Here is a 13185-nt window from a genome sequence, read left to right on the forward strand (position 1 = left end):
CCGCCAAACAAAATAGTTCCTCAGAATCAAGTGTGGCTGCAACAGAGGGCAGTTCTCGAGCAACAAAATGAAAATATGATTAAAGACTGTCATCAGTTAGTAGCAACAGTGGCACAGTGATACTTATGTAATGCGGTCTGAACCGTGGGGTTATCGGGGTATTTTATCACGGCTTAGAACATGTTTCAACCAGTTAGAATGAAGAACCAGAACAGGACGTTTTATAATATAATAATAATGCATAGCGAAATAAGATGGTAATTGGACCATTATAATAAAAGTAGTTATTTACAGATAAAATAGATGAAAGAGAGGCCGTGTTTACTGATTGCAGCTGTAACTCACATTGCTTTTGAAGTTGCATCAGGTTTGCCATATGTCATGCTTTGGGTATAGTTTATATACAGAAGAAGAAGAAGAAGTTTTATTTATATAGCGCCTTTCCATGGCTCAAGGCCGCTTCACATAGTATAATACAGTACATTAACACCTCCACCTATACAATACAACACATAAGACCATATACACAATACAAATACATTAGATCAGATTCAACAACACTATATACAGTATAAATATTTATATTCTATGTATGTCTATTATGTTGTCATAGTTCCTGTCATCAGTTAAAGAGATGTGTTCTGCTTGCCTGACACCAGTTTACACAATGGAGAAAATGGTGGCAGATAATCTTATCCTACATAGCAATTGCTTTTGCTGCAAACACTGTAAGACAAAGTTAAGGTGAGAATTACCGCTCGGCAAATGGAGATCATTCATCCCTTTGAGAAACAGAATACAAATCAGATTTATTAGATATAATCAGAATAACAAACATCAATATTCGATTTTATTTTATGATCCATAGATGATGATCCAATTCATAATGAAAATGATTTTGTTCCAATCAAACCACAAGACACCAATTTATTAATTCATGAGATTATCACTGAATTTGTACTACTATGAAATTTTACATACTATTATTTATTACAGCCTTCACAATTATTCAGCTCTGTATGGAGAATTCTACTGCACATCACACTACCAACAGTTATTTAAAAGAAAGGGGAACTATGATGAGGGTTTTGGCCACAAACAACACAAAGACAACTGGCTTGCGAAAACAGAGGAACCTGCTAACACGGTTCAAACAGAGCCCACACATATTGATGGTCCTTTGGGATTTTCTGCTGGCGTTTCACAACGAGAAAGAGACACTCAATTCAAAAGCACTCCTGATAACAAGAACAAGCTTAAAATTACCTGGCCACCAGAAAACAAGGGGACCAAGCAAAGGTCTGTTTCACAAAGCAATTCCTCAGCTTCGGGAGATTGGTCACATCGCAACCATTCTTCTATAAAGTTTAGTTCCAGGAATGCTGTTGGAAAGAGCAAGCTTCATTTTGGGTTAGATGAAGTGGACACATCAGTTCTGTCATCCCATCATGTTTATGAGAAGTCAGTCTCTTCTTTCACAATAACAGGTGGGGTTAAAGCATCACACTCAGAACCAGTGTATACATCTCAGCCAAAAGGTCCAAAATCATTGCAAAAGATGGCAGATTCATCTGTGCAGTCAGAAACACAGAGTAGAGTTTCAATAGCTGGTACAGTCACAAAACAAAACCAAAAATCTGATACCTTCAGACACAATTCTGTGAAAAAACACAGTTTGCCTGTAGATGAGAATATTAGCTCATCAAAAACAAAAAAGACAGTTCGGTTTGCTTCAAATGTTAACACGGGTGTGAAAAACAACATGGAGATCCAAAGTGATGGAGCTGAACGCAGTACTAAAAAGGCTGAACCTGCATCTGTTGTTTTCAATGATGATGCAGTGACAACAAATAAAGACGTGATAACTTCAGGAAAAGAAGGAGATGAATCTCATGAGGAAGGTTCGGATGAAAACACGCACAATCCTTTCTGCAATAATTCTGTAAAATACCCCAAAGCTTTAGATGGGCCAATGCATAATTTACCTCAATCAGGTATACAGGACAATGCCTCACTGGATGAAAAAACAAAACCACATGAGGAAAATATCAGCGAGCTCAAAACAATTATAAATAATGGTGAACTACAGGAAAACGACATTGTAACGTTTGAAAAAGATGCGTTCAATCAAACTAGTCAGCCGTGTGATTTGGAAGTGGCTGCTGAGATAAAGAGCAAAACTGAGACCTCCAAAAATCAAGAACCTGCTGATTTAATTTCAGATGAATCTAAAGAGTCTCACGTGTTGGAAACGTCCACAAAGACTGATGAGAAACACAACACGAAGGATGCTGACAAAAAGCCTGTGGATAAAGCAAATAAAGGGTCCTGGTCAAAAGGAAAAAGTCCTTTTTCCAAACTTTTTACATCTGGTGCAAAAGGGAAAGAGAACAAGAGTGAGCAAAAAACGGAAAGCAAAAGACCAGATGCCAAACCTAGAAATTTATTAAGCAGACTCTTATCATCTACCGAAACACAGCCAGACGAGAAGACATTACCAGAAACTGCACACACAACCGGTGAGAAAAAACAAGAGAAAGCTGAAGAACGTGAGACCACTGCATTGATTCAGGATAATGTTATTGTATCTCCCCCTCCAGAAATTGCACATAAAGAGTGTGAGAAGGAACAAGAGAAAACTGGAGAAACAGATGGGACTACTTTACCGAGCCAAGATAACTTTACTGAGTCTTCTCCTCTGACCACCTCTCAAAACACTCCTCAAGATCCCATAATACAAAACTTACTTAGTGATGCTCCAGAAGAACTTAAAAGCAGTGAATTCATTGTTTTGACTGGTGGAAGCTCTGCTGAGGAAATAATGTCATCTCTAGATCAAGATCCAAATGAACAACTCAAGACTCTTTCCAATGGTTTGGAGGAGACTAATAACAGTGAGGCTTTCATGAAAGATCTCACCTCTGTAGATGATCCAAAACCATCAAATCCAAAATCTCAAAATGAAGATACAACTGGTCTTTTTGATGTTTTTACACCTCAAGGTGACAACAATTCAAATACGGAAATGGTTGAATGCACAAACAGCGGTACATTCACAGACGTTATGAATTTTGAAAGACCATCAGTGAAGACTTCATCAATGGATATTGAGAGCTCTGCAATTCAGGGAGACTCATTTGAAGAAATAGAAAGCACATCAAGCGAAGACGCGATATTAAGTCCTGCTGTGAATTTGACTGAAGGGACTCTGGATATTTTTGGTTCAGAGTCAAACATTGAGATGTCAAATGGAAACACATTGACGTTATCTAATGAAAGTGGTGTTTCTTTACCAATGTCTGATGACCCCTTTGAAGTAAGCAATGTGCCGGCACATGTGACAGATATCTTTGGAGGAGACGATACACTTATTGAACAAATGTCCACTCAACAGGATTTCTTTGATATGATGACAAACAGTGAGAGTCAAAACCCATTTGAAGGAATTGCAAATAGCCAACCTGCTCCTAATGGAGTTTTCGACTTGATAAATTCAGGCCCATCAATCCTGCCAGATACCTCAAATGACTTTGATCAAAAAAGCTCTAAGTTAGATCTGATTCAAAGTGAGGACAATAATGTATGTGATAGTGAGGGCAATCCACCAACTTCTAATCTGTTTGATCTGCAAAGCTTCTCTGACCCACAACAAATGCAGGTAAATCCAGTGGACACTTTCGATTTGTTCAGCGCTGAACAAGATCCATTCAGTCAAAAAAGCACTGATCCTTTTTTTGATCCTTTCCAAAATGACATGTTTGGAAATACTACAGACAACACAGGCACAAATTCATTCAGTGTGGAAACAACACCAACCGATGCAAACCCATTTGATGATTTCACCGGGTTAGGGAGTAACAATGAAGTGAATAAGACAACAGAGAGCACCTTATTTGAAGATGACATATTTTCGACTTTAGAACCAGCACAGGACCGTTCCAGCCAATCGGATCTAACAAACACTGCCCCAAATGTTGTGCTGCCACAAAATACTGCAAATGATTGGATATCTGACTTTTTGAATTAGTTCAGAATTTCATGAATACAAGTAAACAGAAAAAAAATATTATCCTAAAGAAGCAGGTTGATTTGAATTTGCTTATTTTTCATAGAACCACTACTTTTATTTACTGCCATTTTACTAATGAATCAATGTGTAGTTTAGATGTGTGGGGTAGCATTTGTGTTTTTAGATCTGAATAATGCAAGACTCTCTTTGTCAATAAAAGGTAATCAATAGAAATGTAGTACAAAATAATGTAATGCCATTAATGCAATGTAAAAATGCACTGATATGCCATGATAATTTAATCATTTATTAATAACACTGTATAAAACATTCATCTTGTTGTATATCCATAAATCATTTCATAATGAATAAACAATCATTCATAAAGAAGTTTACCGCATATTATTATTATTATTGTCACATAGGCTATATAATATTAGGGGGAATGTGGGACAATTTCTAAATTCCACCATCATACATGACTGGACATTTTAGAGGTTATGTGATTTGAATGGCATAATTTTACTGGCATTTATGTATTTTTGGGAGACCTACAAACACTAGACCAGGGGTCTCCAACCTTTTTGTGATGTAGTCTACTCGAAACTTTTTTGTTTTACTTGTTGATTTTATTTTATTTTACTTGTTGATATGTTTTTGTTTAAAATGTTAACATACGTAAACCAAGCCAAGCTAATATAAAAAAATGTAATAAATAAATATTTCAATTGAGAGTATTAATAGAATGTGCTTTGGCAGGCACAGACTCTGGGTGGGCTACCTGGTGCCAGTGGGCATTATGTTGGAGACCCCTGCATTAGATCCATGTGTCTCCAGCCCTGATCCTGGAGGGCATCTGTCTTGCAAATTTCAGTTCCAATCAAACACACCTGATCCTGAAATCAAGTTGTTTAGGCCTAGCTAAAAATTAGAGGCAGGTGTGTTGCAGTAGGGTTGGAACAGAAATATGCAGAACAGGTGTCCCACTTCAGGGCTATTCACCCATACGTATTTAATTACACAGTTGTTTGCCAGTAACTTACTATAGATTTAAATTTATGTTATTAACGCGCAACAGTTTGTTCATGCAATGCATTCTGGGAAACAAAACCTGAAGGGGAAAAACAGAAAAAGGTTGATAAGGATTTCTGGTTCTCAGAATGCTTTGCATGAGGCTGTTATTTTATAGTTTTATTCTGCAAAGATAAAGACTTGTTAATGTTTAATGTTCATTTAACTTTAAACAAACCAGCAAATAACACATTAAAATCTACAGTTGTATTAAACAAACCACAGAAACCAAAAATATTGAAATAATGTTGAATGAGAATGAAATCATCAAAACACAGAACATTTAATAGAAATGAAGACACATAAACATCACTTGCATAAAGTCAATGGTTTATAACTTGGTTGCTTCGAATTCTTCACAAATCCCAGATGTCATTGTTGTTTTTCTTTGGGAAAAAAACAATAGGGTTATTTTTCCTTGACAAAAAAGGAATTCACTGTAAATGATATAATGCTGTAATAGTATCTACCTTTGGCCTTCAGCCTCTTCTGTGGAGTCAGGTAGCTCAGTGCGTCTGGTCTCAGGAAGAAGGAAGGCCAAAGCTCCACTTATTAGTGCTAAGCTGCTAAACACCACAGTGGGTATGGAAAAGTGGTAGACCTCCAACATGCCCAGTACAGGAGACAACAAACTTCCTATCCGTGCGACTGTGGCGCCCAGCCCGGTGACTGTCTGACTGCAATGTAACAATTATTTATTATATGAATTAATTTCAAAAACTGACATCTAAATTTGACATCTAGTTCACGAACAGAATAGCGGATCCGTGTGCCTACCGGATAGAGGTGGGAAACAGTTCTTGAATATAAACATTGCAAACGCTGCCAGCCCCGTTCATGAGAAGTCTTCCAAATGTGGCAAGAGCAGTGATGGCAATGTAATTACCTGAAACAGAGTATAACTTTATAACACAGCTATTACATAAATCATCCTACATAATATAAAGAACATTCTTGTGAAAATAACCTTTATATTTATTGGTTGCATGAGTACACTGCAAAAAATTATTTTCCAGAAAAAAAATCTTAGTATTTTTGTCTTGTTTTTGGAAAATCTAAAAATTCTTAAATTAAGATGCTTTTTCTTCACTGAAAATCGATTTACTCGATTTTTTTAAGGTAAGTGGTTGCAATCAATTTATTTAAGCTACATTTAAACAAAAGTTTTTTATTTTGTTTTATTTGACAAATTTTTTTGTTTAAATGTAGCTTAAATAAATTGATTGCAACCACTTACCTTAAAATAATTGAGTAAATTGAATGAATCATTTTTTTCAGTGTTGATGAGCAAAACGACAAAAAAAATAAGTCTAGTTTATAGACCAAAAATATAGAATTTAAGTGATTTTGTGAATAAAACAAGCAAAAAAAATCTTTTTTTTGCTCGTTTTATGCACAAAATCACTTAAATTTGATATTTTTGGTAGTTTTGCCCATCAAGAAAAAGCATCTTAATTTAATTTAGATATTTTTACTGAAAACAAGACAAAAATACAAAGATTTTTTTCTTGAAAATCATTTTTTTGCAGTGTAAGGCAAAGATCAAAATCAATGTGAAATCAAATGTTGATGCTCCTAATTTATATGGTTTTATAAACAAGAAGTTAATAGTAATTACCTTGAGGAACTGCAATGGTCAGCATACAGAAAAGGCCTCCGATTAGGAGGGTACCCATGAAAGATGCCTTCCTCCCCACCGTTTCCAATAACCACATGCAGATAAAATGAACAGGCACCTCAGAAAGACCAAATATAAGCTGAGTGAGGAAAATATCAAGGCCAAACTTCCCCACATTTAGAGAGAGGCTGTAGTATGACAGGCTTAGAGCACCCCTGAATGTAAACGGCACAAAGTTCATTTTGAAACTTTTGGAAATAAAGAAACATACTATTTTATGAAAACATAAAAAATGTTTTGGGAATGAACTCACCATCCAAACGCAACAACTATAAAATATTTCCTGAGCACATGTGAAGACAAAAGGATTTTTATGCCCCCTCTGTGAGCAGGCTTTACGGTTAAGACCTACAACATATCAAAAAGAGTCATCCTTTGATTAGATGAAACAAATCTTTCACCTTGGCTTTATGTGGTAAAAAATTCAAATACATCAGGTCACCTTCTCCACTATTGAATCAGGAACTGTGCGTTTGTTGATCGCAGCTACTTTCTGAATGAGTTTTTGTGCATCTGCTGTTCTTCCACGGTCAAGAAGCCACCTAGCAGATTCTGGTATAAACCTACAGTAAACGCATAAGGAGTATTTATTTATCACTGAAAAGAAATAGCGCAAAGTATGCATTGAAAAGGACAAAACTGCTATAATACTGTTATTTAACCCGTGCTGGGTTATTTTAACCCATTGTTGGGTCAAATATAAAAATTTCTTAATAAAAAATGACAGAAAAAATGAAAAATTTCTGCAATTTATTGTGCCAATTATTTTACAGTACTTTTTCGGCACCCCAGCTGCCGGAATTTTAAGATAATTTTACTGATTTTTTTTATAGTTTGGGTTAATTTAAAAGCCCTGTTGAAAAGCATAGTGTACTTTTCTCTAAAAACTTTATTAGACACTTACCATATGTAAAGTGTCACAAATCCAATTGGACCAGTCATTATAAACTGGCACGATCTCCAGTCCCTTACGAAATATATGAGGCCAAGAATTACGACTTGTCCCACAGCTCCCAATAACTGACTCCAACAAGATGCATAGGATCTCTGAGTGACTCCAACCCACTCAGTGGCTACAGCAAAGACAAGTCATACTGATAAAGACAGCAATTACAGTGATAAACAATACAACCATGCTGTGGTTTATGGTCACAACACTGTAGTTTTATGAGAACACTAAAACAAAACCAACGGGTGTGTTGAGGAGGACACAAAAATAAAAATGTTATTTTCTAGAAAATTTAGGGGCGGTTTCCCGGACAGGGATTAGACTAGTCCTAGACTAAAATAAATGTAAAAGCTGTCCAAACTAAAAATAACTTCCACTGACATATCTTAACCCTTATGGGTTGTTGAGGCCATTTTTGGTTTTTATGTCTTAATTAGGCCACGACTTTCTCTGTGTTTCAGCAAATGTAATGATTTTTGGTGACAAATCTTATATTTACACATATTTTGAGAAAATGCTTTGAAATTTTTCGAAAAAATCAACAATACACCGTGAGCAAATTTACTACCGTTGGGTTGTTCGTGTACAAAAGAGCCACTAAATTAAACGGCTATAAAAATGTATCAAATGAATATTTTTTCCAATTCTTTTTATAAAACTGTTAATCACCCTCAGTACTGATCAAAACCACCAAATGCTTACAAAATTTCCATGATTTTAACTCCTCAATTGCCAAGCTCACAAGTGGTGTCACTGATCTGATAAAAAACACACAAAATTACAGATTTTCAATATAAAAAGTGATTGAGGACTGGATTTTTTTCAACTTTTTTCACAGTCTTGGGCTTGATGCATTTTTGGTTTTTGTGCAGCATCAGTTTTTATTTTTTTCTCCCTAATTAGTTGTTCGTGGATTTTTTTGCCCCATTGACTTCCATTATAACAACATTTTTTGATTGCAAAGCCATGACACCTTATTATCTCATGCATTCTTGATTGTTGCCGTTTTTTCCTTGTGCTAAGAGGTCAAATTTGTCATTTTTACTGTTGATCACAAACCAGAAATTAAGCTCTGTTTTTGCACAGGTCTACTAAAGGTTTATGGTGCCACATGGTGATCAACAGTAAAAATGACAAATTTGACCTCTTAGCAAAAGGAACAACAATCAAGAATGCATGATTATATGGTGTCATGGCTTTGCAATCAAAAATGTTGTTATAATGGAAGTCAATGGGGCAAAAACTAAAAACTGATGCTGCACAAAAACTAAAAATGCATCAAAGCCAATGTTTTCTTTGACAAGCCCAAGACTGTGAAAAAGGTTTAAAAAAAATCCAGGCCACAATCACTTTTTATATTGAAAATCGTCAAATTGTGCCCCCCCCCCAAATCATTGACACCACTTATGAACTTGGCAACCAAAGAGTAAACATTTGGTAGGTTTGTTCTGCACTTAGGTTGATTAACAGATCCATGAAAAAATTAGAAAAAAAATCAGATACATTTTTACAGTCATTTTATTCAGTGGCCTTTTTTGTAAACGAACAACCCAAAAGGGTAGTGAATGGGAACAATCCGTGCCCTTTGTTTTGCCTCAAAATGTAAGGCATGTTTGTTAAAACTATAGTTATATTTCCTTATTAGACTAACGCCTAGTCCTGGTTTAAGCTAATCCCTGGGCGGGAAACCACCCCTAAGAGTTGCTCAAAAATTTCACATACCAAGGATAATGCAGTTGATCCGAAATCCTCCGTAGGAAATACCTACAAAAAACTGGGATGCGATATACACATAAAAGTTCGGAGAGAGCCCAATTATGACTGTGAAAATGAGCATGAGCACCATAGGAATCTGGGTTGCCCGCTTGCGGCCTAACCTGGCGTTCAAGACAAAAAAAAACCATATATTTGTTTATAAATATTGCTTTTAATGTCCAAAATCGATCCTTATTTAACATTAAAACTGTTACTTTCAAATAAGCGCCCAAAATGTCTTAGGCAACATAGGAGGAATCAGGGTATTGTAAATTGCAAAAATGATTTCAGCTCTGATACTTAGTCATGAGTATACATTGTGTAACACTTACGATTCTGATAAAGGGCCAAAGAGAAGACTGCCAACTAGTATTCCAGCCAATAATACTGTCTGTGCGCCCCTAAGTGAATTTACATTGTCACAAACAAGATCAAACTGTAAAACAAATGAAAAAACGAGTCAAATCAACATAAAGGTTTTCTCAATGTAAACAGCGTGTCGTTGCTTAAATCAGCTTATACTGAGACTATTTGATCACCATGTAGTTGAGCAATGTTGTGTTCTGACTAATGTATTGACTAAATATATGGGTAACCAAACCAAAAGTTAGCATTTGAAACAGCTCATTGACATGTATCACTGGTAGTACTTACCTCTGTAACAATTGTTGACTCATAAATAGTATCATTATGTACCCATCCATCAATGCAAGCTGTGGTTTCATTCAAGCCATATTCCCGTATAGCAGAGAGACTCCAATTCACAGGCTTGTACATGAGACAGGGACTATAGGATCCATCCTGGAGCATGGGCACGGTCAGGTGAAGCTGCTCTTCACTTGTCAGATTGGGATCCACTTGAAGTATCCAGTCCGTGTTGCAATGGTGGTTTGTGTCGGCATTGTTGAAGATGAGACTGACGAAATGAAATGGCAGTATGAGGTTTGGGAAGCATAGTGCGAACAAGAGAAGTTTTTGGAAAAGCCCAAAGCTGCCTATAGCTTCAAGAATCTCCCCAAAATCAGCCATAGTGGATGAAAGCAAGCTTGGGTGAGTGGTCATACTATAAAGCCATGAAACTTTTAGCGTGTGGTTACATAAAAACGACGTAAATGAATGTTTAACTGCATGGTAGTGTAAATTGGTCAGAACATCATATATAGAGATCAATGTTCAAAGGATTGTGGTAAGACAAGAGTCAGACGTATGTAAAAAAAAAAATCAGTAGAAATTACAGTGTTATTGCAGCTGGGTTGCCGGTATCTTACCGTAGATTTAAATTTATGTTATTTACTGGCAACATTTTGTTCAAAGTTAAATGAACATTAAACATTTACAAGTCTTTGTCTTTACAGAGTAAAACTAAAAAAAAACAGCATCAACCAAAACGTTCTGGGAAACAAAATCTGAAGCAAAAAACAGAAAAAGGTTGATGATGATTTCTGGTACCCAGAATGCTTTGCATGAGGCTGTTATTGTATAGTTTCATTCTGTAAAGACAAAGACCTGTCAATATTTTAAATTTATCTAACCCCGAACAAACTCTTGCCAGCAAACAACACACATTCAAATCTACGGTAAATGACCAGCAACCCAGCTGCAATAACACTGTAGTTTCTACGGAAATTTTTTACAGTGTGGTGTAGATTATAATTTTGTCTTTTGGGTATATATCTGCTTAGCTTCTCAAAGATTATTAAATGAATAAGATTTTTCAACAAAATAATAATAATTGACACAAATCAGTGTTCAAAAGTTTACACACCCCTAGCTCTTATTACCTCTTCCTGTAAATCAGTGAATGTTAGCACTTTTTGTAATAGTTGTGCACAAGTCTCTCAAATGTCTTTAAATTAATCTCAACATCATATTGTCACTACTGGAAAACAAGAATTACAAATCATATAAACAGACATTGATTATACAGGTAACATTGCACAGCATTACACTGCAAAAAATTACTTTCTTACCTAATATTTTTGTCTTGTTTTCAGTAAAAATATCTAAAGATGGATTTTCTTGATGAACAAAATGACCTAGGAAAATAAATATAGTGTTTAGACAAAAAATATAAACTTTAAGTAAATTAGTGCCCCAAACAAAGCAAGAAAAATCTGCCAATGGAATAAGAAAAAAATCTTTAAATAAGTTTACTTTTTTCACAAACACTTAATTAAAAAAACATGTACTTATTCCAAAGGGAAACTATACTTGCCTAGGTCATTTTGCTCATCAAGAAAATTTAAGAATCTTTAGATATTTTTACTGAAAACAAGACAAAAATACCAAGAAAGTAATTTTTTCCCGTTGCAAGAATTGCTTGCAAATAAAAAATTGCAATTCCTTTTTTTATTACTATCATTTTTGCTGCAGGCATACGTGAACAGTTTTTAAAGCAAAATAAGAGTTTGTGTATTTCCTCATTTTACATCACAATGTACGATCATCAGAACATAAGCACGAGGCTCATGTAAATGCGTTAAGTTTTTAAACAAGAACTCGAGTGGTTTGTTACAAGCATACAAAGAGCATAATAAACATAAACAAAAGTGCACCGTGCCATGAAACAATATAACAACGTGAACAATTAACTTGTACAGAGAGCCATTTTATATTGGAGATTATGAAGCGCTTTAACAAGGAACCATGGCGCTATAAAAACTGGCAATAAAAGCACAACATTCAAACAAGCTTGCAGGGAAATTGACACAGTCGTTCTTTATTGATTATTATTAAAAATAATTGGATACACATGCACCGAAAACCCCAAAATGTGAAATACCATACAGTGACCTACTGTTATCATTAACACAACATTTCAAGTGTGACTGTATTGTGACAGATCATTCCTTAAAGTTCAGAGAAATGAAACACAAAACACTGAAATGCATTGAATTGGAAATGTTTAAATATTCCACTAAAATATTTATAGCTAATCGCAAATTGAAAAAACTGTGCATGATGTGAAGATACAGCAGACCTCCGAACCGCTATAAACTAAACGTAAGCACCAGGTAGAATGACCGCAGTAAAAAAAAATCACCTCAACACTACATAACCACAGAGGACTATGCATATTCTACAGAGATTGGATTTCTTCAATAAGGCTGGACGTCTCGGATTTGATCTCAAATCAGTTTCTACAGCTATTTTTAGGTACCTTTAATTTAGATTTTCAAAGTGCTTAGCTGAATTAATTCCAATGAATTCTATAAAAGACGTACACATTTGTACACTTCTGAAAATAAATCCTATGGTTATCTCTTTGTTATAGAGGTAAAATGGATAATGAGATAAAGATGTGATCATACACTGTAAAAAAATTCAGTAGAAATTACAATGTTTTTGCTGCTTGGTTGCCGGTAATTTACCGTAGATTTAAACTTATGTTATTCACCGGCAAGAGTCTGTTCAAAGTTAAATACATTTTAAAAGTCATTATCTTTACGGAATAAAACTATACAATAATGGCCTCATGCAAAGCATTCTGGGAACCAGAAATCATCATCAACCTTTTTCTGTTATTTGCTTCAGATTTTGTTTCCCAGAATGTTTTGCTTGATGCTGTTTTTTTAGTTTTACTCTGTAAAGACAAAGACTTGTAAATGTTAAAGAGTTTGAACAAACTCTTGCCAGCAAATAACATACACTCAAATCCACGGCAAGTCACCGGCAACACAGGCGCAACAACACTGTAACTTCTACGGATTTTTTTACAGTGTA

At 35.3% G+C, this 13185-nt stretch overlaps 1 protein-coding gene across 1 annotated transcript; it reads right to left on the bottom strand.

Annotated features, from left to right (window-relative positions):
* Positions 1-5344: 5344 nt before the first annotated feature.
* slc22a13a (solute carrier family 22 member 13a) lies at positions 5345-10644 on the bottom strand. Its single transcript, XM_055203936.2, has 10 exons — positions 10117-10644; positions 9795-9898; positions 9430-9584; positions 7663-7831; positions 7201-7321; positions 7012-7106; positions 6699-6913; positions 5858-5966; positions 5551-5757; positions 5345-5466 (listed from the first exon to the last, which is right to left on the bottom strand). The coding sequence occupies exons 1-10, from the start codon at positions 10522-10524 to the stop codon at positions 5412-5414; spliced, it is 1638 nt and encodes a 545-aa protein (XP_055059911.2). The 5' UTR covers positions 10525-10644; the 3' UTR covers positions 5345-5411.
* Between the last annotated feature and the right edge of the window lie 2541 nt (positions 10645-13185).

Source organism: Misgurnus anguillicaudatus, chromosome 2 (assembly GCF_027580225.2).
Source record: "Misgurnus anguillicaudatus chromosome 2, ASM2758022v2, whole genome shotgun sequence".
Classification (NCBI taxonomy): domain Eukaryota; kingdom Metazoa; phylum Chordata; class Actinopteri; order Cypriniformes; family Cobitidae; genus Misgurnus; species Misgurnus anguillicaudatus.